The sequence below is a fragment of the Rhododendron vialii genome, chromosome 3a (genome assembly GCF_030253575.1).
Source record: "Rhododendron vialii isolate Sample 1 chromosome 3a, ASM3025357v1".
NCBI lineage: Eukaryota > Viridiplantae > Streptophyta > Magnoliopsida > Ericales > Ericaceae > Rhododendron > Rhododendron vialii.
This window is the reverse complement of record NC_080559.1, coordinates 14,520,427-14,543,531: the sequence shown is the minus strand read 5'-3', so window position 1 is coordinate 14,543,531 and position 23,105 is coordinate 14,520,427. Positions and strand designations below refer to the sequence as shown.

Genomic DNA, 23,105 nt, shown 5'->3' with positions numbered 1-23,105 from the left:
AGTTGGTAAAATTAGTGGACTGGCTATGATGATATTTGTTCTGAGCTTAAGGACAGGTGGTTTGACATATATTGGTGGGTATGATCTGGCTATAACTAGCTTAGCTTTCTGTTTGTGCTGCTGCTGTTTGTGTTTCAATTGCTATGTTAAGTGAGTGTGTGTTACAGGTGGCTATGATGTTGTAAAAGCTGAGCCAAATTTGATTGGCAATGTTGTTTTCTGCTGTTACCATGCTATTCTGTTCTGTTTGAGGGCAGTTTTTTGCTATTACCATGCTATTCTGTTCTGTTGGAGGGTAGTTTTCTGCTTATGAAGTGCTGTTTTCTACATTGACCATGCCATTTTTCTGCTGTTTAAGTGCTGTTTTTCTGCATTTACCATGCACTTTTTCTACTGTTTAAGTATTGTGTTATGCATTTTTCTGTTGTTTTGTGGGTTTGGCTGTGATGATATTTGATCTGAGCCTAAGGTTGCTTTCAAACTGCATTAGTACCTGTTTTTGGACTGCTATGGGTGTGTGTATTGTGTGTTGCTGCTGTTGTTGTTTTTGGACTGTTGAAAGTTTTTGGACTGCTGAAATTTTTTGTGTTGTTGTTGCTGTTCTGGCAGGTTTTTGGTCACGCTTCAGCATGCAGTGTGCAGGGTTTTTTTTTCTTCAAATTGATAGTTGTGTGTGCAGCAGGTTTTTGGTTCAAACATTTTAAGGTTTGAATGCAGTTTTACTGCACATTGCTATGCAAGTGCAACTGTTGCTACTGCTCTGTGTGTGTGTGTCCAAACTGCAGCCATGAGTACCCTTTTCATTCCTAACTTAAATTTGCTGAGCCCTCACCAGTTTTTTGGTGTGCTTGCTGGCACCTACATAGTGTGCATGTGTGTGATTGCAGTCCATTGCAAAATGCAAGTATCATAGCTTTTACTTGGCACTAGACACCATGCTAAAATGCAGAAAACAGCATGCCAAACCCATAAATCAACTAAATGCAGCCATGAGTACCCTTATGTGGGCAATGACGAATGAATTCAATGAATAATTAAGGTAGATACTTTGGCGGGTATAATTAAATACAGCCACGAGTACCCTTATGATTCCCAACTTATATTTTCTGAGCCCAGACAAGTTTTCAACTCTGAGTACCCTTTTGCCGAGCTATTGTCATGAGTTTTCTTGCTGTTTTGTGTTGTTTAGGTTTCTGTTTGTGCTGCTGCTACTGGTGCTTCAATTGCTATGTCGTTTTCTACTGTTTCCATGTTGTTCGGTTCTGTTTAAGGACTATGAATGGCTATTCTTTGTTTTGAATTGTCATGACAGGTTGTTATGAATAATATTAGGCTATGATGATACATTATCTGAGCCAAAAGTGTTGTAAGACAGGTTTAAAATGGTTATGAATGGCTATGACAGGTGTTGGCAAGTTATTAGGAATGATTTTGACAACCTTTGGCATGTTTTTTTTCCAGTTTTCAACTCTGTGTGAACTGCAGTTTTACTGCAGCCTATGGATTGGGGGCTTTGGTTGCTTGGTTAATTGGTTAGTGGAGTTTGAATACAGTTTTGGACTTGGACACAGTTTGGACACAGGTTATTGTTGGCTATTTTGAGTTGAATTGTAGTTTTATGCTTCAAAAATTGCATTATTATGCTTCAAAATTGTAGTTTTCAGTAGGTTTATGGGTATTTTGTTGCTGTTTTGTGGTATTTCTGGGTTTAGCATGCAGTTTTCAGCGGGCAGTGTGTTGTTGTACAATATATGAGAAATTTATTGGTCGTGATGAGAAATTTATAAAAGAAGCGTTGAGGACTTAAGCGAGGCAATATTAGAAGGTCAAATTGACAACTAATACTGCAGCCTACTAGTTCTTCAAAAAACGGTTTATATAAACTTACAAATTATCTGAGCTATGTTAACAAGTGTTCAACACGTATCCAAGCTCTCCGTCACCAAGTCCCGCGGGAAAAAGAAGCAAAGGAAGACCAAGATTTTCTTACAAGTGTTCGACACGTATCCAAGCTCTCCGTCACCAAGTCCCACGGGAAAAGAAGCAAAGGAAGACCAAGAATTTCTTTCCCGTTCATGTTTTTAGTTAGGGGCATTTAGAACCATTTGTAATGAGTTATTTTTTAGGAATAGTTAAATTTTATTTCATTTATATATGAATTTCTTGAATGGGAATGAGTTGTTACTTTGTTATGATATGTTAGTATGAAATTCTTGAATGGAGCAAGATACTTTGGAATTGAGTATGAATTTTGTATGAAATTCTTGAATGCAATGAAGTTGTTACTTTCGAATCAAATTTCTTGAATGACAAAAGATAACTCATGTTTTTATACAAAAAAAACAACAAACCCATGCAATAATGTTTCAGTACAAATATATAACATCTCTACAAAGTTTATAAGTAGAAAATTGGATGCTAAATCATCAACTTCCATATCATTTCCCTGGTGTTGGTGGAAGGACCAATTGTGCAAACAATCTTCGTCTTCAGTCTCTCAATTGGCTTCGACCGTAAACTCACTGAAGTTTGACGGAGCAGCTAATTTTGCTCTTCTGTCTGATCAATATCAAACAAGAATGACAAGAACGAATAAGCAACAAGTAAGCATGGATTATACCATAGCGGTACTTCTTTTCAAAACAGGAGAACCATTCCATAAACCCCAACTATGTTCAAAACTAATTTGGCACCAAACATCTACGACAATAATAAGTTATTCCTCCAATATCCTCTAATCATTCCACAGCCAAAAAAAAAAAAAAACAAATTCAAAACCAAACTTAACATTTTTACATTTTGTATTTCAAAAAATATTTGAAAAATTCGGATAATAAAACACTTTAAAAAACATATTTTAAATTTATACAATTAATTAGCTTATCATTAAAATAAATTATTATAGCTTAATTGTCCAAAAGTAATTAAATTTATTGAATTTTACAATTATATAACTAATTTAATAATTGTTACGAGTTTGGGACTGTATAAGGGTAAAAGAGTCATTTGACAGCTTTTTACATTATCCCCCCTTTCTTATCCCCCCATTTTGTCCTCCATCCAAACCACGTATTATTTTATCCCCATTCTCTAATACCTCATCCAGACCATCTACTTTTTAATACACCCTCTATAAATGTCACATCAACGTGGGTCCTCCCTCCTTAACTAATACTTCTTACTATCTTATCCCGCTTCATAAATAATACACCCAAAACACATACGCCATCCAATCGGACCCTTGAGTATGAAATAACTCTTACTCAACTCTTATACACTCACTCATACAAAACACACTCTCACAGTTTTTCACCTCACTCTCAGTACCGAAAAACACTTTGGCCTTGTTCTTGTTCGGCTAAACAATCCATCTTGGATTTTTTTTTTGTCTTTGTTCAAAAAAAATTCGCATTTGTTATTTTTTTGTCAATTTTTTGAGGATTATATATTATTTCGTCATGACGAAAGGAATCTAAAAAATAAAAAATTATGATCAAAATCCAACTATTTTTTGAATAAAGACGAAAAAATTGACTTATTTTTGTCTTTATTCAAAAAAATTGAGTTTCGGTCACAATTTTTTACTTTATAAATTCTTTTCGTCATGACGAAGCAATAATTTTAAAAAAAATTGAATAACAAAAAGCTAACAAATACCAAAAAAAAAAATCGATAAAAACAAAAAATAATCAAAAATTGATTATTTAGCCGAACAAAGCCTGACATGCCATTATATACACCTACCAACCCAGGCATTAATAACACATGTACATTTGCCCAGCAAGGAGAAGTCAGAAGTTTGAAGGTCACGGTATTGGAAAAAAGTAAGAAACAGCGACAGCTAGCACAACAACTAGCACTTGGGGAAAAACAGAAAAGATTTCAACCATGTGCAAGGCTTTTGAGTTATTTGGAATTTGAACCATCCCAACAGAATTAAGATCATTTTTTTAATCTAAAATATGACTATCACAATTTTATTTGATGATTCAGATTATTTATTTTGCAAGATTTATAGTGTTTTTAATTGGCCAAGAAAGAAAAGTAGATCAATAAAAAATCGGTATCCAATTTGACCTAAGTGTGTCATAAAGAAATGAACGGTCAGTTTTTTCATAAAAATACGATTGGTCAAAGTTTATTTTGCGTTTTCTAATCAATCAATTTTTTTGCTTAAATGATAATCACATCAAGACCCACAATATGCTTGAAACACTTTCAGTAGGGGTGAAATCGCTCCGGTTTGGTCCTACTTTTGACTAAAATTTCACAATTAAACCAGTTTATAAGTTTTCGAGGTTTCAAATCCAAAACCGGACTAAGCAACTTAGGTTTTGGACCGGTTTACTCGGTTTTCGGCAATGGTCAAGCTTAAAAATAATGAGTTTATTGAAATTAAAAAAATATGCAATGTGGATCTTGTTTGATAGTTCTTATTGAGATCTATCAAACCCTGCAGAAAAAAATTAAAAATTTATTTCTTAAACCCATTATTTTTAACCTTGAAAATAGGTCCTTATTTTTTAAATACTTATTTGGATTTCTGGATCGAGGCCACAGTATACTTTATTCGGTTTACTACAACCAAAACCAAACACAACTGGATCCAAATTTTTTTCAACGTCCAAAATCAAAACCTGACCAATTCATGGGTGGATCTTGCCAATTGGCTATCGATCAGTTCGGTCCATTTGGTGCATCCGGCCGTTCAAAAGTATTTTGGGCGCCCAAAACACTTTTGGACGGCCCAAATTTAAAAAGGGTGTTTTAGAAAAAAAATAAATAAAAAACACCCCCTTTAAAACTAGGTCGTCCAAAATACTTTTGAACAGTTTGGACGGTCCGGATGCACTAAATGGACTGAACTGGTTGGTACCAAATTGATCGGATCCAACCTCCAATTCATAGACGTGGTGATGAACGAGGATTTCCTCCCCAGCCGGTCAACTATGGCTTAAGTCCGAACATTCTGAATCGATTAGATTCCCCAGTTGATTAGGGTAGGGGTTGACCACGGTACGAATTAATATTGGAATACTATGAATCCAATCATAATTCGTGAGTTACGGTTCGGTCCCGATTTTATTCACAGACAACATCCCATAAACACTAATGGCAAATGCAACCAAAAACGTCAAATTCTTGCCACACACGCCAAAAAAAAAAAAAAAACTTATGCCCCGTTCCAGAAAGCCGAATAAGTAATTATTTTTTAAGAAGGCAATTTCAAGCTCAAAACTAATGAGCTTATTGAAATATAAAAATATGCAATATGAATCTTGTTTAAGAGAATTTACCAAAAAGAAAAAGATCTTGTTTAAGAGATCTCAATGAGATCTTTAATACGGTGCAAAAAAATTGAAAATTTATTTTTCGTTTATATTATTTTTGAGTTTGAAAATGTGGAATAAGTACTTATTTTTTAAGAAGGTGTTCTGAAACGGACTCTAACATTATCTTGCATACAAATTTCAGATTCCACAAACACTAGCCAAGGATTAAGTAAACACAAAAATTAATATGCAACCAAACATTATAGCAAGTCAGCAACTAACAATGTAATGATGCATTACTGATAACGTTTTCCTTTTGCTCTAGGAATGAAGTTACAATTTACTCCCTTAAGTTTTATACTCCCTCCGTCCCTTATTTATAGTCCGGTATTTCATTTTGGGCTGTCCCTTAATAAGTGTCCATTTTGTAAAGTTAGTGGGTAAAAGTTGATGAATTGTCTATTTTGTCCCTAAAAGTAGATTCCATTTTAAAAAATAAGTGAGTAAAAGTGTAATGATGATGGGTAAGTAGGGAAAGTGGAGGAAAAAGTTGATGTGAAAGGTATAATGATGATGTCTTTTTAATAAGTTGGAATTACGAAGCAGGACACTTAAAAAGGGACGGAGGGAGTAGTATAATATTAAAATCTATCTCATTAAGTTAAATAATTAGTATTTTTTTATAACACTTGATAAAATTATACCGAGTTTTATTTACGAAATATTACATATACATACATATATATATATATATATATATACACACACATGTATATATGTTTTATTTATTATTTTTTAATATCACATGGTTCGATTCGATTAATTCACTGTTTCAAAATAAAAATTCGTGGACTAAACCGTATCTCATGACTTTTTAATTCTAAAATTTATATCAGAATCACTAATCCCCGAATTCAATCCAAAACATAAGATTCGATTTTGTGATTATCGGAACCGTCCTAAATCGGGGTTGCCACGCTGATTTATTAATAAGCTCACTTTTTTGTCCAAGGGAAAAGAATCTACGCACTACATACACGTCTACACGCCAAACCTGAGTCTGAGTTGACTACACACCAAAACCAAAAGGACCCACCTTCATTATGTCAGCAAATCGAGCCACGATACTAGCACCACGTGCCCCATTTGCGCTTTTCCAAACTACCCTCCCGCCAAAATACCTCCTTCCCATTTCCCAAGACTGCCAAACTGAAATTTCAAAATACTAGTGGGTCCCAAAAACAAAAAAAAAAACGAAAGAAGTTGAACTAGACTTTGGCAATAAACAAATCTTCGCCGTCCCTTCCCGTATTAAAAAAATCAACAGCCCACATCCACGATCCGCGCCCCACTAAACCAACCAATCAGAATCCATCCCCTAACCCCTATATAAACCACCACCCCACCGCTTCATCTCACTCCACATTCCTCTCACTCATACGCTACTCGCCTCTCTCTCTCTACGTTCTCATCAGTCATCACAAACTCACCAATGGCGCCCAAGGGAGAGAAGAAACCAGCGGAGGAAAAGCCAGCAGCAGCCGAAAAGGCACCGGCGGAGAAGAAGCCCAAGGCGGACAAGAAGCTCCCGAAGGAAGCCTCCGCGACGTCAGCGGGGGAGAAGAAGAAGAAGAGGTCGAAGAAGAACGTGGAGACGTACAAGATGTACATATACAAGGTCCTGAAGCAGGTCCACCCCGACATCGGGATCTCAAGCAAGGCCATGGGGATCATGAACAGCTTCATCAACGACATCTTCGAGAAGCTCGCCCAGGAGGCCTCCAGGCTCGCCAAGATCAACAAGAAGCACACGCTTGCCTCGAGGGAGATTCAGACGGCCGTGAGGCTGGTTCTGCCCGGGGAACTGGCTAAGCACGCGGTTTCGGAAGGGACCAAGGCTGTTGCCAAGTTTACTAGCGCTTGAGAAATGTTAGGGGTTTGTGGCGGTGGCGGTTGGTTGTATTTTGGAACCAAGGGTTTATAATATGTAAAGGTATAGTATATTCTACGGAATGAAGGTTATGTAAAGTTAGGGTTTGTGGCGATGGTGGGTATTTGATTTTGGGGGGTTTTTAGAACTAGGGTTTATGAATGTAAAGGTTTAGCATTCTACGGAATGGAAGTTTATGTCATGTTATTTTGCTTGCGGTAATGAATAGGACTTGAAATTTCTGGGGGTAATTTACTGGTCGTGTTGTTTCTGTTTGACATTGGATTGATGTTCTTGTTGCTTGGGATTTTCTCACACATCGAGTTTCTTTGAATTTGATAATTTTAGGAACTTTGCCTGCAGTCAAAGATACTGTTTTCATTTATTTTATGTTTGGATTGGTATTTGAAATTTTTTTTGAAAAATAATAGAGGTGATAAGTGAAGAGAAATATAGAAAAATAAGAGTGTTAAATGAGTTGATATGGGTTGACACAATAATGGCACGATATAGTTAAATGTGACATGGCACAGTATGGTTTTAGTAAGCATGTAGACGGGCATGGGGCATGGTTTTGGTTGGACACGACATGACACAACATGGTTTTAGTGGGCACGTGGACTGACACAGGGCATGGAAGCGGGTGGACACGGCATGACACAACACAGTTTAGTCGGGCATGAGCACGACATGGTTCTAGGCCTAGTCGGGCAAGGCACGAGTTTACGGGCATGGCACAACTCGATTTTAGTTGAGCACAAGCATGAGCACGACACGGATTGACAGGTACGAAAGGGCATGGCACAAGGCACACAAAAAAAAAAAATTGATTAGACTTGTGACTCATAAATATAATATGATTAACTAACAAAAATTTTAATTACAAAATAAGGCATTTTAGTTTCATAATTTATAAAAAAATAAGCTTTTAAATTGGAACAACTAACAATAAATAAAAAACTAATTTTAAAGAAAAACCTCCATGTGATTCAAACCCAAGTCCTATGGAACTTCTCACACATCACAAACAACCTTGGCCATTTAGTCATATTATGTTTTACTTGGAACAACTAATGATAAATTTGGTTTTAAAAAAATAATTTCTATAGGGTTCGAACCCAAGCCCTTGGGAATTTGACACACATCTCAAACCACTAAGGTCAACAATTTTATTGTGCTTATAATTTGAACAACTAATATATATACTCCATCCGTCCCAATTTATTTGTCCCAGTTCTATTTTAACCGGATAAAAAAACTAGTTATATCTTTAAATTGGTAATGAATTTTTTTGCAATATGAATCTTGTTTGATAGATCTCGATTTGTTCTATAATACAATGTTTTCAAAATAACCTAAAACATTATAAATTACAAGATATAATCAATTGAAAAGTGACACGAACTCTCAAAAGTGACAATTAAATTGAGACGGAGGTAGTATATATTATATAATTCTATTATATAAAAACGGGCCTCTTGTATCGTAGTCACACAATTGCATTAAGCCATTAACAAAAATAGTTTTGAGTCACATGAGATGTCAATTGCTATAGCATATAGGGGTCAAACGGCATGGCCCGTTTGACATCTTTAAACATGCACGACATGATTAAAAACGGTACGACATGAATTTCAGAATTTGCTGGAAAGTTGTGAGTTTGCTTGTGTTCCTCCAAAAACGTGATGCTTCAATTTATAAGGTGGATGAGGGCTGAATAACTCCTGCAATGATTCTACCCATTGAATTTTGGAATTGATTTCTGCCATCAAGAGGGAGGAGTAATGCTGCCATCAAGGTAGAGGGGTTACGGGAGTTACGGCTACACACATCAATACGTCTATTGATTGTGGTGCGTCCAGATACAACGAACTCGGGACTGGTTGCCTCGGAAGACCCTCCAAAATACCGGTTTCATTCACTCGAAATTCCGTAAATTTCCAACAGTTTTTATACTTTCTCTTGATAAATTTGAAACCAGACCCGGACCAATGCTAGAAAACTAGATCAAATCAATTTTTTCCTTTCGTTGGTTTGGCTTCACCAATATTTATTTCACCCCTAATCGATGCAAAAAGGTTTCAAAAGGTAATGCACGAAATAATAAACGCGATACAGAAATTCGCACCCAAAACTGCGTAGTTTGGGCCCACCACACTAGAAAACAAAGTCATGTTCAAGAACGAAAATGTTTGGGAAATTATTAAAAGGATTGTATCCTTATTGTTTGAAAAAAGAAGCCAAGAACTCAAACATACCAGCATCTCGAGAAGCGTAATCTACGTACGCAAACCCTGTTGGTGTTGGAGCATAAACTTGATTTATTAGTATTTTGGCCCAAGTAAAATAAGTCCAAGACAAGCCCAATAAAGAAGTCTAGATATTTGTTGTGAGTATAATTCACATGTAAAATCTAGAAGCTACCTATAAACTATCTTGTAAAAATATATCTAGAACCTTCCATAGAACACTATAAATATAGATGGGTTCTATTCATTATGTACTATGTCAAAAAAGATCAAGTTCAAAGTGAAATACAAATACTCTTCCCCTTCAAAAAAATCTTGACCAAATATATATACTAGATACCCTCCCCTTCCAATAGCCCGGAAGCAGGGTGTGTCGAGAAGTATAAATATCTTGTTTCTAGAAGGTCTAGTTTCTAGAATTCTTCTAGAAAATCCTTGGAAAATATCTAGATATTTGTTATGAGTATAAGTCACATGTAAAATCTAGAAACTACCTATAAACTATCTTGTAAAAATATATCTAGAACCTTCCATAGAGCGCTATAAATATGGATGGGTTCTACTCATTATGTACTATGTCAAAAAGTTCAAGGTCAAAGTGAAATACAAATACTCTTCCCCTTCAAATTTTTTGTCCAAATATATACTAGATACCCTCCCCTTCCAATAGCCAGAAGCAGGGGTGTCGATGGTGGGCGACTCTTAGCCAGGCCAGCCACGTACCTGACACGCAAGAAGGTATTCATCAGTTCCATGGGAGTGCTTTCTATCGGCAATGAAGTAACAAGAACCGGGGGGAAGAAGGGGGAAGTGCAACTCCATTACCATAAAGCAGTGAAAGAAGAAGAGAAGTAAGGAACAAGAAACTTTGCGAGAGGGAGAGAGGAGATAACTAGAACCTTCCATAGAGCGCTATAAATATGGATGGGTTTTACTCATTATGCACTATGTCAAAAAGTTCAAGTTCAAAGTGAAATACAAATATACTCTTCCCCTTCAAAAAATCTTGTCCAAATATATACCAGATACCCTCCCCTTCCAACGGCCGGAAGTAGGGGTGTCGATGGTGGGCGACTCTCAGGCCAGCCACGTACCTGACACGCAAGAAGGTATTCATCAGTTCCATGGGAGTGGTTTCTACCGGCAGTGAATTAACAAGAACCGATGAGGGGGGAAGAGGGGGGAAGTACAACTCCATTACCTGCAAGAAGAGAAGTAAGGAACAAGAAACTTTTCGAGAGAGAGGAGATATCAGGCTGACGTAAGTAGAAGAAGAAGTAGTAGTAGTAGTAGTAAGGAACAGAATTCCCATTTTTCTAGAGAGAGAGAGAGAGAGAGAGAGAGAGAGGATATCAGAACTGACGTGAGTTCTTTTAAAAACCAACTATTTTGAAATCAAAGGAGGACTGCAGGACTTGAAATCACGCTAATGGTTTCTTTAACAACTAATAACCGTTTTTTCAAGGAGGACTGACCACTGTTTCTTTTCTTTCTTTCTTCTTTATCCCGCCCAAATGTTGACTTTATCAACGTCTTCTAACTAGCCTTCTACGCGTTTGATAAAACGTTTCAGGTGACTTTAAATGTACGGAAGGCACATCCATTATTTTTGATGTACGTGTTCAAGTGACTTTAAATGTGAATTTGGGTAAATTCATTAGTATTGGGGAGCACTGAAGTTGTTTTAGCTTTGAGGGAGCGATTACCTGTTGCTGTTAATTGTGATTTGCGACGTGAATTATTTTGCTTTCCTTTATGACCTTTGAGAGTTGGGGATTTTATTTATTTATTTATTTATTTTTGCGATAGTTTCATGATGCAACAGGACCGCAGTGATGGAATTGTTTTTCTTTTATGGTTGTGCATTAGATCTAGGCTTTAGGGAGGACCAATCCTTGGATACGCACTCAATCCCAATATTCGTACCCCGCTCCATCATGGCATAGCTCTCCATCGCAAAGGTATCTTTGCTGTTATCATTCATTCGGTGAAGTCTTGTAATTTTAAATCTTTAACAATCCTCAACCCCATCTCCGCCTTTTTCCTGTTAATATGTCAAAGTTAAAATCAGAATAAATATTGGTAGGGAAGAAAAGGAGGACAATGTTCTTCCTCTAGTCTGTGCAAAATACTTTGAACTAGTGTTGCATGTTTTAGATGGTCAGCTTCCCCAAAAGTTTAAACTGTTAGCAAAATGAGCCCAAGAATTTGTATCATGTTGTCCCACACCCTTGGTTACATGCAACCTTGCCCTGAACATGGAGATGCAAACATCTATACATTCTGAGAAGCTAGATGCAAACGGGGAACAAACTTATACGAGAGACTTACAATGTAAGACCTCCTAACCAAAGCCTTGATGCAACTACTGTTGCATTAACCTCTGGCCTAAAATAACTAAAAACACTTGTATAGTAAAACTTCATTTGAGGACGGGCCAACTTGTTAGGAAAAAAAGACTGCTAGTCTCTTTTGGATAAATTCGTATTTGTTTTATGCATGTGGTTGGATTTTTGCTTTACGTGTGTTTGTTCATGCTCAAAGTTTTATGCATGTGGCTGGATTTTTGCTTTGTGTGATGATTCATTTTTTTCCCCTTGGAATTCAACTGGGGAATAATAACTCGTGTCGGGTTCGAGGCACATGTTAGGATGAGAATTGTAGATTGTACATTACTTTTTGTAAGTGACAGATTCAACTCTGCACTTCCGACAAGAACTTGGAGTCGGTTGCCTATGCTGTAGTATGCACTGTCTATCATTTAGCTGTATTTAGAGCCACACGGGTTGTAGAATTGAAGGTTGTTACATGTTCCTTCCGATTGCCTCAGGCTAATGTAGATACTAGTTAACATAGTGGTTGTGGTGACTAGTGGTAGACTCGGAAGATCACTCTATTGCAAGAATACAAGTAGCTTCATTCTCTGATAAAATGGTAAACCAAGGAGAGAAAAGATTAGAAGAAGATTTCTGAGATACTTAATTCATTGTGTGCTACAACTTATGTAGAAGGGAATTTATTTCTACACTCCCTTTTTTTATAGCAAAACTCCTCTCTCTTTTTTTTTTTGCAAAAACAACGCATACACTTTCAACACTAAAATCCAAAAAAGGGAGTGGTCGACACCTCAGCCTCCTTGCAACACGACTTGAGGAGGTTTGTTCCTTCTATGGAGCATTGCCAACTCATGATGGTCTATGGGGCTGGGTCTATCGTTTTCGGTTTTCTTACTAAAAATAAATTTACAAAACAGGGAATATTTAACAATTATCCTGAATCCGAGATTGTCAACGGAGAGTAAAAAGCTGAGTTGCGGTATTTCCAATTGATTTCTAATTTAATTTGAAAAGCAAATAGAAGTTGGATTTTGAATTGAGTAAACTAAAACTAAACTAGGTTGAGTCCGTCTATTTTCGAGCCTTTCTAAGATTCAATTTAATAATTATTCAGAAATTATCGGGAACAGGAGTTGCGCTAAAAAACCGTGTACTGTTTTCATCGGGTAAACTTGGCATAAGAGGTATGGGAGGAACTATGGGATGGCGGTTAAAATTGATATGAGCAAAGCCTTCGACCGTGTGGAATGGAGATTTTTGGAAGTGATGATGCTCAAAATGGGCTTTGCTCCTGAGTGGGTCAGTTGGATTCTTGAATGCTTATCGACAGTCTCTTACTCGGTTCTCATTAATGGGGAAAGTCATGGTTTCAGGTCAAGAGGAATTAGGCAAGGAGACCCTCTGTCTCCCTACCTTTTTCTTATTTGGGCGGAGGGTCTCTCCCGAATGTTGAAGGACGCAGAAGAGAGGAAGGTCTATAGGGGGATTCGTCTCAGTCAAGGAGGTCCACCTGTAAGTCACCTCTTTTTTGCGGATGATACATTATTAGTATTTGGTCGTGTGAATAGTACCGATGTGGATCACTTGGTTCATATTTTGGGAGAATATAGCAGAGCATCTGGAAAAGAGGTTAATTTTGGAAAGTCTGGTGTTTTCTTTAGCAAAAATACACCGGTAGAGTTGAGGCGGAACTTATCAGGTATGATGGGTATTCAAACTCTTTTTTGGGGAAATATCGGGGGCTTCTTGCGGAAATAGGCAGATTCAAGACGGAAATGTTGAAGTCTATCACTAACAAGATGAGACATCTTACAGAAGATTAGAAAGGGAAGAAGTTGTCGCTATCTGGAAAAGAAATTACGCTCAAGACAGTGGCGCTTGCAATTTCTATTTATGCTATGGCTTGTTTCCGTTTTCCGGGTGCGGTGTGCAACAAACTAAATGCCACAATGACTCGGTTTTGGTGGGGTGATGGAACAGACAAAAGGAAAATCCACTGGATGAGTTGGGAGAAAATGGTGGAGAAGAAACCTGTAGGAGGACTTGGCTTCAGGGACGTCTCTTGCTTTAATTTGGCCATGCTGGCGAAATTTGGTTGGCGATTATTAATGGATGGAGCCTCGTACTTTGTAGCTCGAGTTCTAAAAGCCGGATATTATCCCAACACTACGTTCCTTTCAGCAGAGTGTAGTGCTAATCCGTTGTGGGCTTGGTGCAGTGTATTAGCGGGCCGTATTATTCTCCAGAATGGGATTCGATGGAGGGTAGGAAATGGAACGAGTATCAAAGTGGCTTTGGATCCTTGGCTTTCTCGGACGGGATCTTTCAAGCCGAGAAGGGTGGCTCCTATGGGGGAGGACCTTTTGGTTAGTGATCTAATTGATGAACATTCCCACAGATGGTGAGTGGAACTTGTGAATGACGAGCTCTGCAAAGATGAGGCTAAGGAAGTACTGGCCATGGCTCTGCCGATTACAGATATGAATGATAGACTGATTTGGCACCCCACTTCGAATGGTCTGTATTCAATTAAATCGGGGTACGAACTGACCCTTAATTTCAAGCGGAATGGGATGCTCGGTAAGCGTGGTACAGGGGAGTCAAGCAGAAGAGAGGAGGACAAGCGTATCAGGAATGAGTTGTGGGCCGCGCCCACCCCGGGTAGGATCAATCATTTTTTATGGAAGAGCTATCATAACATAGTCCCTGTCAAAGAGGTACTTTTTCATAGGAAATTTGTGGGAGACCCTATCTGTCCAGTGTGTTTGGAAGAACCGGAAAGTCTTGTCCATCTTTTTACTCAATGCAGGTTTGCGCAATCGGTTTGGAAATCTTCCCCTCTCTCTCTGGATGCGGCTGCCGTTGGGGGGTGTGACTTCCGAGACTGGTTCACAACCCTCTTAGCCAGATGGAAGGGCTGTTCGGACAGGGATCGGCTTGTCTCTCTGACATGCTCGATTGTTTAGAGGATGTGGAAATGTAAAAATGGGGTTGTGTTCTCGAGCAAGACTTCTGAATCTGATTATAATTCTGCAGTTAATTTGGCTGTTAAGGACTCAGATGAATTTTTGGATGCCCGAGATTGTGAAAACCATGAAAGTGAGAACACGGGAGATGGATCCCATGCTGGGGTTCGAGATTGGTGTCTGCCAATGAACGGAATGTTTAAGGACGGAACTAGGATTTTATCTTCGCAGTGGCGAAATGTATATTAAAAAAATTAAAAAAAAATGCATTACAATATTAATAGTTATCTGTTCCAGAAAAAAATAAAATAACATTACAAAAACTATACTAAATGATGTTTGTCATGTACATACGGAGTACCAAAAAAAACTGATTTTAATTTTGGACGTCGATAATGACATTATAATTAAATTCTCTTAATTTTTTTAGGTTAAGCTGTTTTAGGGTTAGAGTGTGGAGTTTTTTTTTTTTCTTAATTACACATCATCACTCATATTATTTCACTTTGGCCCAAAATTTAGTTTTGGAATACTTTTTTGGATCTCTTTTTTTTAGGTTAAACTATACTAAATGATGTTTGCTGAGGCAATAGCGGCTCGCGAAGGGCTGATTTTTGCGTCCTTTCTGGAAGTAGAAAATTTACTGGTTGAAGGGGACTCGCTGAATGTCATTCATATGATCAAGAGAGAAGTTAATGTTGACAATAGCGTTGAGGTCATTGTCGAAGATATAAGAAGAATGGCATGTAATTTTGTTTCGTGTGCGTTTGTATTTAGTAAGCGTGATGCTAATTGTGTTGCTCACTGTTTAGCGTGTAGGTAGGGATTTCGGAGGTGTAGGCCTTTCTATTTGGGAAGCCTATCCGCTTGATTGGCCATTCTCTCCTTTGTCCAAGGATAGATGTGCCCTTTGATGTTTTCTCCTTAAGTTATCAATGGAATCTCTAACCTTTTGGCAAAAAAAACTTGACATAATTACAATAATGCTATGAGCACGCCTATTGGCCACTCTCCGACCACTCGTCTCTCACAAATGTGTAAGGCTTATCTCACAATTAAATATGTGGAGCCAACACATAAATGAGAGAGAAGTAGTCGGTAGAAATGTACGTAGCATTGTTGAAAAAAGAGAGGTGCTACTTCACCTTAATTATTACTCCTATGTCTTAGAATTTTGACTTCACTGTTTTGTTCCCTCTACCCATTTTACTTTTCAGTTACTAGTTGGAATTGAATAGCTAGGTTCTCACGAATCCATGATGGAGGTGGTGTCCCAATTTTTGGAGACCCAAAAGTAATTTTGAAGATCAAAACTCTAAAAAAATATGATAGGTCCCTTTAAGATTCTTTCATAAAGTACAAAAAAAAAAAATTACAAAAAAGGGAATAAATTACAAAATCTTTCATCAATATGTCAAAATTCATTCTCCATTTTGGAGATGGGTTGGAGATGCTCTTATGGGCTAGTTCATATAGGTTTTTGCCCCAATCTTTATCAAAATCTTTGCTAGTGGATAATGAGATAGGGTCCTATAAATTACGCGAGTTATGCACAAGCCGACCTGACCACCTCTTGTTATAAAAAAAATTAAACAATTTTAACAAAGCGCGAATGAAACATTCAAATTAAGTCCTCGACATGCAATTAAGGAAAAAACATGAAGAAGTTGTCATGAATTATGCCTAAGTTATCCCCTCTTATTCAACATATGATTAGTCATATATATGGCAAAATCAAAGTGTTCAGTTAATTATGGGCCCACTTGCGAAGGTTGTTTTATCTTGCTAAAAGTTGGAAAAGCAGTTAAGCTAATAATTTTGAAGGATGAAGAGATAATACTAATTTTATGTAGGCGATAACCAATGCGAAATAGATTATAATGATATGTACAAACTTTAAGTTGCAATCAATTAACTACCACATTTTTCTGACTTTAATTCTTGACTTTGAGAGAAAGCAAGTGTGCAGAATCTTGTCCTCCCTCCATGAAAAATAGAAAAGGGGTTTCAATCATGGTTTTAAATCCTTTTTCCATATGACCTTGGGCATATAGTGGGAATTAGTCAAATCATTAAGAAAAATGGTTTACACCCCCTTATTTGGGGTTATACCTTAATGCACCCTTTAAATTTCTTGGATTCAAGACATTTTGTATAAAGACTTATACTACCTATGTCCCAAAATAAATGTCCGGTCTACAAAATGAAAACTTAAAAGTAATAGTTTTCTACAAGGAAAAATTCCAACTTTTTTCATGAATTCAAAGAACTCAGGAATATCTAGTAAATTGTTGAAAAAAGTTTGAATTTTTCTTAGAAAATTTGTATATATTTTTAAGTTCTTGTTTTGCAGACCGGGCATTTATTTTGGTACGGAAGGAATAGTATTTTTGGACATAAAATTTGAATCTCAATATTTGTATATTAAGAGAATTCGTCTTGAGATGTTATAGTAAGCGAATTTGTGAAGTGCTACACAAAAAATGCTACAAATACATAGCAATCATCAATGAGTGCATAATGTACACTTTCAAATAAGGGGTGTAGCATTTCCCAAACGTTATTGATAATTAGGTTTTGTTTTGATTTGATTTCCTAATAGTATATATATTTGCAATACATGCATGTAAAAGAAATACTTGTGAAGGTCTAATTGGAAAAATTCATATTCTGCTAGTATATAGTAGCTAGCATGTGCCAAGCACATTCTTGAATGATGTTCATTGAAAGAAATATGACAACATATATAGGGCCGGTTTTCCTTACACAAAATTTGACACAAGTTTTTTGTAGGACTCATTTTGGGATTTTACGCAAATGATCTGAGCTATTCAATTTGTTTAAATCGTATCTGTAAGGGTTTTCGTAAAAAATCAACTCATTCGGATATTGGTAAATGCTTAATCCGTTCATTCAGTTGGTTCCTATCAAATTTTAAAGGATAAAATTGAATGAACTGATCAAGTTCTTACTAATATCAGAACGAGTTGATTTTTTTACAAGAACTCATGAAAACCTATTTTAAATGAATTGAACGGCTCCAATCATTTGAGTGAAACTCTGATTAGTGTTGTGTAGCATTTCCAGTCCATCCGTTAGTGAAATGCAAGCTAAAGGCAGCACCATGTCGTTAATAATTATCATGGCACGAATGACACTTGTTTTTGTTTATTTATATGCTATATAATTGAAGTTACGTACGTAAATTTGACTTCTTCACAAGAACAAGTAGGAAATGCAATTCAATTACCCCCCAAAATACAAGGAAATGCAAGTTGACTCATTGTTCAATGGGTTAGCTTAGCAGTCTTGGCCTGAGACTTAGAATTTATTTTTTTTAGTAGTAATTAAAATCTTAGATTCATTTAATTATCTTTGTCAGCAGCTTTTGGGGTTCATCACCTCCACGCGTAAGCTTGTAAAACGATTATAAGATGGATTGTAGAGATTATTTTGAGGTGCGCGCAAATCAGCTCGAAACACTCTACATTAATTGCAAAAGAAAAAATAAAACTAGGAAATGCTAGTTGTCTAGCTACTTTTGGCTTCCTTTTTTATTTTTTGTTTCGAGGAGGGACATTACTTTCCTGGCACATTCATGTTGTTACATCCTTGTCATCATTCTATTCATTGCACGTCTCCCACTTAATTAATTATCTTAGTCCCTTATTTATTATGCTAGTTTCTTCTATAGCTATATATGTAAATTAATTAGACTAATTAATTAAAATGAAATACTTAAGACTACCATACGTAACGAATATTTTCTTCTTCTAGTTCTTTCTTCAAACTGCCACGAAGATTTGTTATTAGTAGTTAATTAGCCATTGTGTCGTGATTTGTTATTAGTAGTTAATTAGCAATCAAATGTAATATTTATTTAAGATCCAAAGTTGCGATTTTAGTGATATATCTGGGTGCATGCATGGTATTACGATTGACGACTCACGTGACCAGCGACACTAATTAATTAATTGGGCTGTGACAAAACAAAACCGGTTCACTCACACAATATTTAGTACAAATTTCTATACCCCTGTAGTTCCACCTGATATTCATTCATTGGCGAGATTATTTAACAGCACACAACATCCTAAAAAGAAGAAAAAATCTTTCTGGAATTAAGAATATATATAAAGAAAAAAGGATAAGATTTTTTTTTTTTTGGGGTGCTAAAATGAAAGCATAGGTATCGTACCCCATCACCTATACCAAGGAGTATGATATCCCATCATACCACACTATTATCTGTCGCGCACATCACTCCTGTCACAACTGAAGCTAAAATCCCACCATATATATAGGTGGTATTAGGAGTATGTTTTGCCCTAAAAAAGAGATATGAGGACTCGAATATGGACCTTGTCTAACCAAGTTAATTACCACTAAACCAACTCCTCACTGCTAAAAGGCAAAGAATTAATTGTGCTTACATGAAAGATAGGTTCAAGGTGCGCAGATTCCGACCTCACAAATACAATAGAGCTCACACAAACAACCCTTTTGCAAGAGATGTGTCTCACAGTTGTTTCACTTCTATTCGAATACATAAAGGGGAACACTTGTAGTGTTTGCTACTACTATTAGAATTAGGCAAATTCTAAAGGTACCCCTGGGGCACACCTGTGGCCTGTGGGCACATGTTCAAATACATTCATTACATTTTGTTATACTCATTCCAAGTTCTATTAATTACTACATTGAGAATATAAATCATCATTTCATCAAAAGAAGTTCAAAAGTATTTTGAATGACAAAAATGACCATAACTCTTCATCTTTCTCTATTTTTAAAATATAACAATAAAAAAAAGAGGGAAAATGGAACCCTACCACTTTTCGTTTCTCTTCTCCGAGACTTTAAAATACTCCTACTTTTTTCAAGGTTCAACCAAGCACCACCATACGCTTACTGTCAAACCAAATGAATTGTACCTATGCCACCAAGCAAACTAAGGTATGAATCTTTTCTTCTACATCTCCATACCTTTTTTTATTTTAGAGTTACTTGGAAAGAATTAAATTTTTTTTTTTTGTGGAAAATGGCTTTTACCTTTTTCAGGACAATGTTCTTAGTGAAGAGGAGGCCTTCATTTTATTTTTTTACAAAAAATATGCCAATAGACATAGTTTTGCCATCTGAAAAGGTCCTTTCGTCACAAAAATAAAATGGAGAAGTTAAAAGATGAGATTTCTTTTGTCATCGTGAAATAAAGACGCCTTTGAAAATTGGAGTTTTTGGGTCAATTCTCATTTTTGCTATCTCAAGTTTTGGATGGTTGCTATGCTCCTGGAATCCCCTCCCCCCTTTTTTAGACTCTGAGAGTTAAGACTAATGAGTTAATTTAATTGTTTGTGGTTACTATCCAATTGTCTGATTTTCCATATTTTTATTACAAGAAACTTGTTTTCTTAGTTTTTTGTTGGACACACTGAATGATAGTACTACAAGCAGTGATTTCCCACTTGAATTTTAATTTTCATGTTTCCATCAGGAAAAAAAAGGGAAACTTTTTAGTGCTAGAAATCTATACGTGCATATATTAAAATCCTTTTCATTAGAATTTCATCTAACTATTCAGGGTAAGATTGCCATTAGAAAAAAGTATTGCAAACATTTATGGCTGGTTTAGAAAACAGCCGGACTACGGTCACCGCATGCAATTCGCGGTGACCGTCTACCGCACGCCTTTTGGGACCCATTCCGAGTCCCAAAAAAATACAGAAAAATATTCATAAATTTTAAAATAATATTTTACAGGACCTTGTAAAAAATCAGCTCCAACGGATATCGGTAGATATGTTTTTTGAATTTGTAGAACGAAACTGCAAAACTAAACAGTTTCATTCCTATGAATTCCGAAAAACATATCTACCGATATCCGTTGGAGCTAATTTTTTACAGGGTTCCGTAAAATATTATTTTAAAATTTATGAATATTTTTCTGTATTTTTTTGGGGCCCGGAATGGGCCCAAAAGGCGTCAGTGGACCAGTCACCGCATTCCATGCGGTGACCCTAGACTTTCTGTTTAGAAAATAGTAATGAAAAATGATACTCCCTCCGTCCCTTTTTAAATGTCCTGCTTCGTAACTCCAACTTATTAAAAAGACATCATCATTATACATTTCACATCAACTTTTTCTTCCACTTTTCCTATTTACCCATAATCATTACACTTCTACTCACTTACTTTTCAAAAAGAAATATACTTTTAGGGACAAAATAGACAATGCACCAACTTTTACTTACTAACTTTATAAAATGAACACTTATTAACAGACAGCCCAAAATAAAATATTGAACTCTAAAAAAGGGACGGAGGGAGTATTTTGTGAATACCCATAAAAATAACTATTTAAGTACATTTATTGCACCTAAACCATTACCCTTGTGACACCGGGACCGTTAGAATTATTACAAAGAAAATGTGTGAGAATCTATGCGCAGGACTCCGTAGTAGTTTAATTACTTTCACCTTTGGGTGCAGTTTTCAACTTTTATGAGATATCCAAAAAAACTGCATAACTCACACAATCCAAGTTTGCTTAAGAGCAAGACAATGGGCAGATCTCCTTGAGGGACCCATATCTCCATATAGATACACCTAACTGGTCCTCCAATTCAACCAACAAAAATTGTTGTGCCTATGAGAGAGACTCCTCAAAGTCTGTTGACCTGATTCCCCACCTCACTTAACTCTGTACGTACTTGACCTCAATCCCTTCTTAAAATCATATTCGTACAAAATTATGTACATTTGAATGTTTAATACTACGTTTCACCAACTCAAACATGATTTTGATTAAAAGTTTTTGTACCCAAAACTTTGCTTTTTATTGCATATACATGTGATTTTGGCTGAACAAGAGAAGAAGTACGTGGCTTGTTGTTTGCAGTTGGCTGTTATTGATTAATTGTATTGTTGTTGGTTTTGTGCATGTTGGCTTACGCTTCTTCTCGTTCTAGCTCTAGCTCTTATTCGCATCGGAATCCGATTCTTCACTTCTTTTGTGCAAGTCGGACAGTACAATAGCATCTGATCATTTGAGAGCTGGAGAACGGAGATGGAGGCTCTGCCAAGAGGAGGAGATGGCGGGGGAGGCGAGGTGTCGGGTGGTGGTCTTGGCAACGGTGACGAGAAATGAGTGTGAACGGAGGAGATTGTGGAGAGCAAAGGGAGGGGTTTTGATTATGTGCATCTTGTGGGCTTCTATCATGTGCAATTGGGGCATTTAACGGGATAAAGATGCCACGTCAACACGTTTATTTTGACAAAATGGACGTAATATAGCAGTAGATGTCTAAATTAAGGGGATTTTTGTAAGTATAGGTGTTTAATTGAAATAAACTAAAGTTCAAGTGTTTATGGGATATTTGAGCAAAAATTCAGGTGCCATTTTGAAAATTTTCCTTCTAAAATTTAGACTTAGGAGTGGGTGTATGCTATGGCTGGTGAGGTTGTGGCTCTTCAAGTTGATGTTTGTTAGAGTGAAAAGATTAGTGTGGTAAGAAGAAGAATGGCAGAGGTGGTGATTGAAGGGTAAAAAAGTAAATGGGTGAGTTATGTTAATGCTACGATATTTACGATTTGAGGATAACTTATTTACGGAGGAGGTGTTAACAGTAGGTTTACAACCATCAAATTAGACCTTGCCACGTCATTAGAATGTGAGCTTTTTTTTAAAACACCCACATGGCACCCTCTTTACCCGATCATTTCCTTTCCCTTGAATAGATCTTGTTCGTCTTCCTCCGCCCCCCTTCCCTCCCTCCCTCCCTCCCTCCCTCTCTCTCTCTCTCACAACTCCACCACAAAAAACAACCCTGACCGAGGGGAGGGAACAAATTACCTCAAAATGAATCACAAAATTCACCTTCTTTATCTCTGTTCCCCTCCGCCTCTTTGTGTGTGTGTTAGATCCCATATAACGATATTTTTTTTCCGCTCGGCATACAAATAACGAATTTCACCTCATCAAAACCAACTTAATTGTGAATTTGTGAGGCAATTAACTAAAAATTTACTTCGGATTTTGATTGGAGATAGGAAAAGTGAAGAATTGGAAGAGGTTGATGAAGTCGATTCTAAGGTTAGTTTTTCATTTTTGGCCCAACCTCCGAAATCCCTTTTACTATATGTGATTAAGTCGATTCTAAGTTTAGTTTTTCATATTTGGCATTTGATTGGTGATGTTGGTGTTAGAGGTCTGGCAGAATAACAACGAAGGTGGTGGCTGGTGGTAAAGGGTGTAGAGAGAGAAAGGGGGCCTGATTCGCCTCACTCCTGAGAGGGACATAGGTGTTTTGAGAGAGAGAGAGTGATCAGATACAGGCGAGTGCTTGGGAAAA

General features: G+C 36.8%; 2 protein-coding genes across 2 annotated transcripts; both read left to right on the top strand.

Moving 5' to 3' along the window:
* The first annotated feature begins 6,686 nt into the window (after positions 1-6,686).
* On the top strand, positions 6,687-7,454 carry LOC131319519 (probable histone H2B.1). Its single transcript, XM_058349801.1, has one exon. It carries the CDS (start codon positions 6,766-6,768, stop codon positions 7,195-7,197), a length of 432 nt encoding a protein of 143 aa, XP_058205784.1. The 5' UTR covers positions 6,687-6,765; the 3' UTR covers positions 7,198-7,454.
* A 6,283-nt stretch (positions 7,455-13,737) lies between these two features.
* On the top strand, positions 13,738-14,193 carry LOC131321128 (uncharacterized mitochondrial protein AtMg00310-like). Its single transcript, XM_058352138.1, has one exon. The coding sequence runs from the start codon at positions 13,738-13,740 to the stop codon at positions 14,191-14,193; it is 456 nt and encodes a 151-aa protein (XP_058208121.1).
* The last annotated feature ends 8,912 nt before the right edge of the window (positions 14,194-23,105 follow it).

Coding starts and splice junctions, on each gene's coding strand:
- LOC131319519 (XM_058349801.1), top strand. CDS start 6,766: ATGGCGCCCAAGGGAGAGAAGAAACCAGCGGAGGAAAAGCCAGCAGCA.
- LOC131321128 (XM_058352138.1), top strand. CDS start 13,738: ATGACTCGGTTTTGGTGGGGTGATGGAACAGACAAAAGGAAAATCCAC.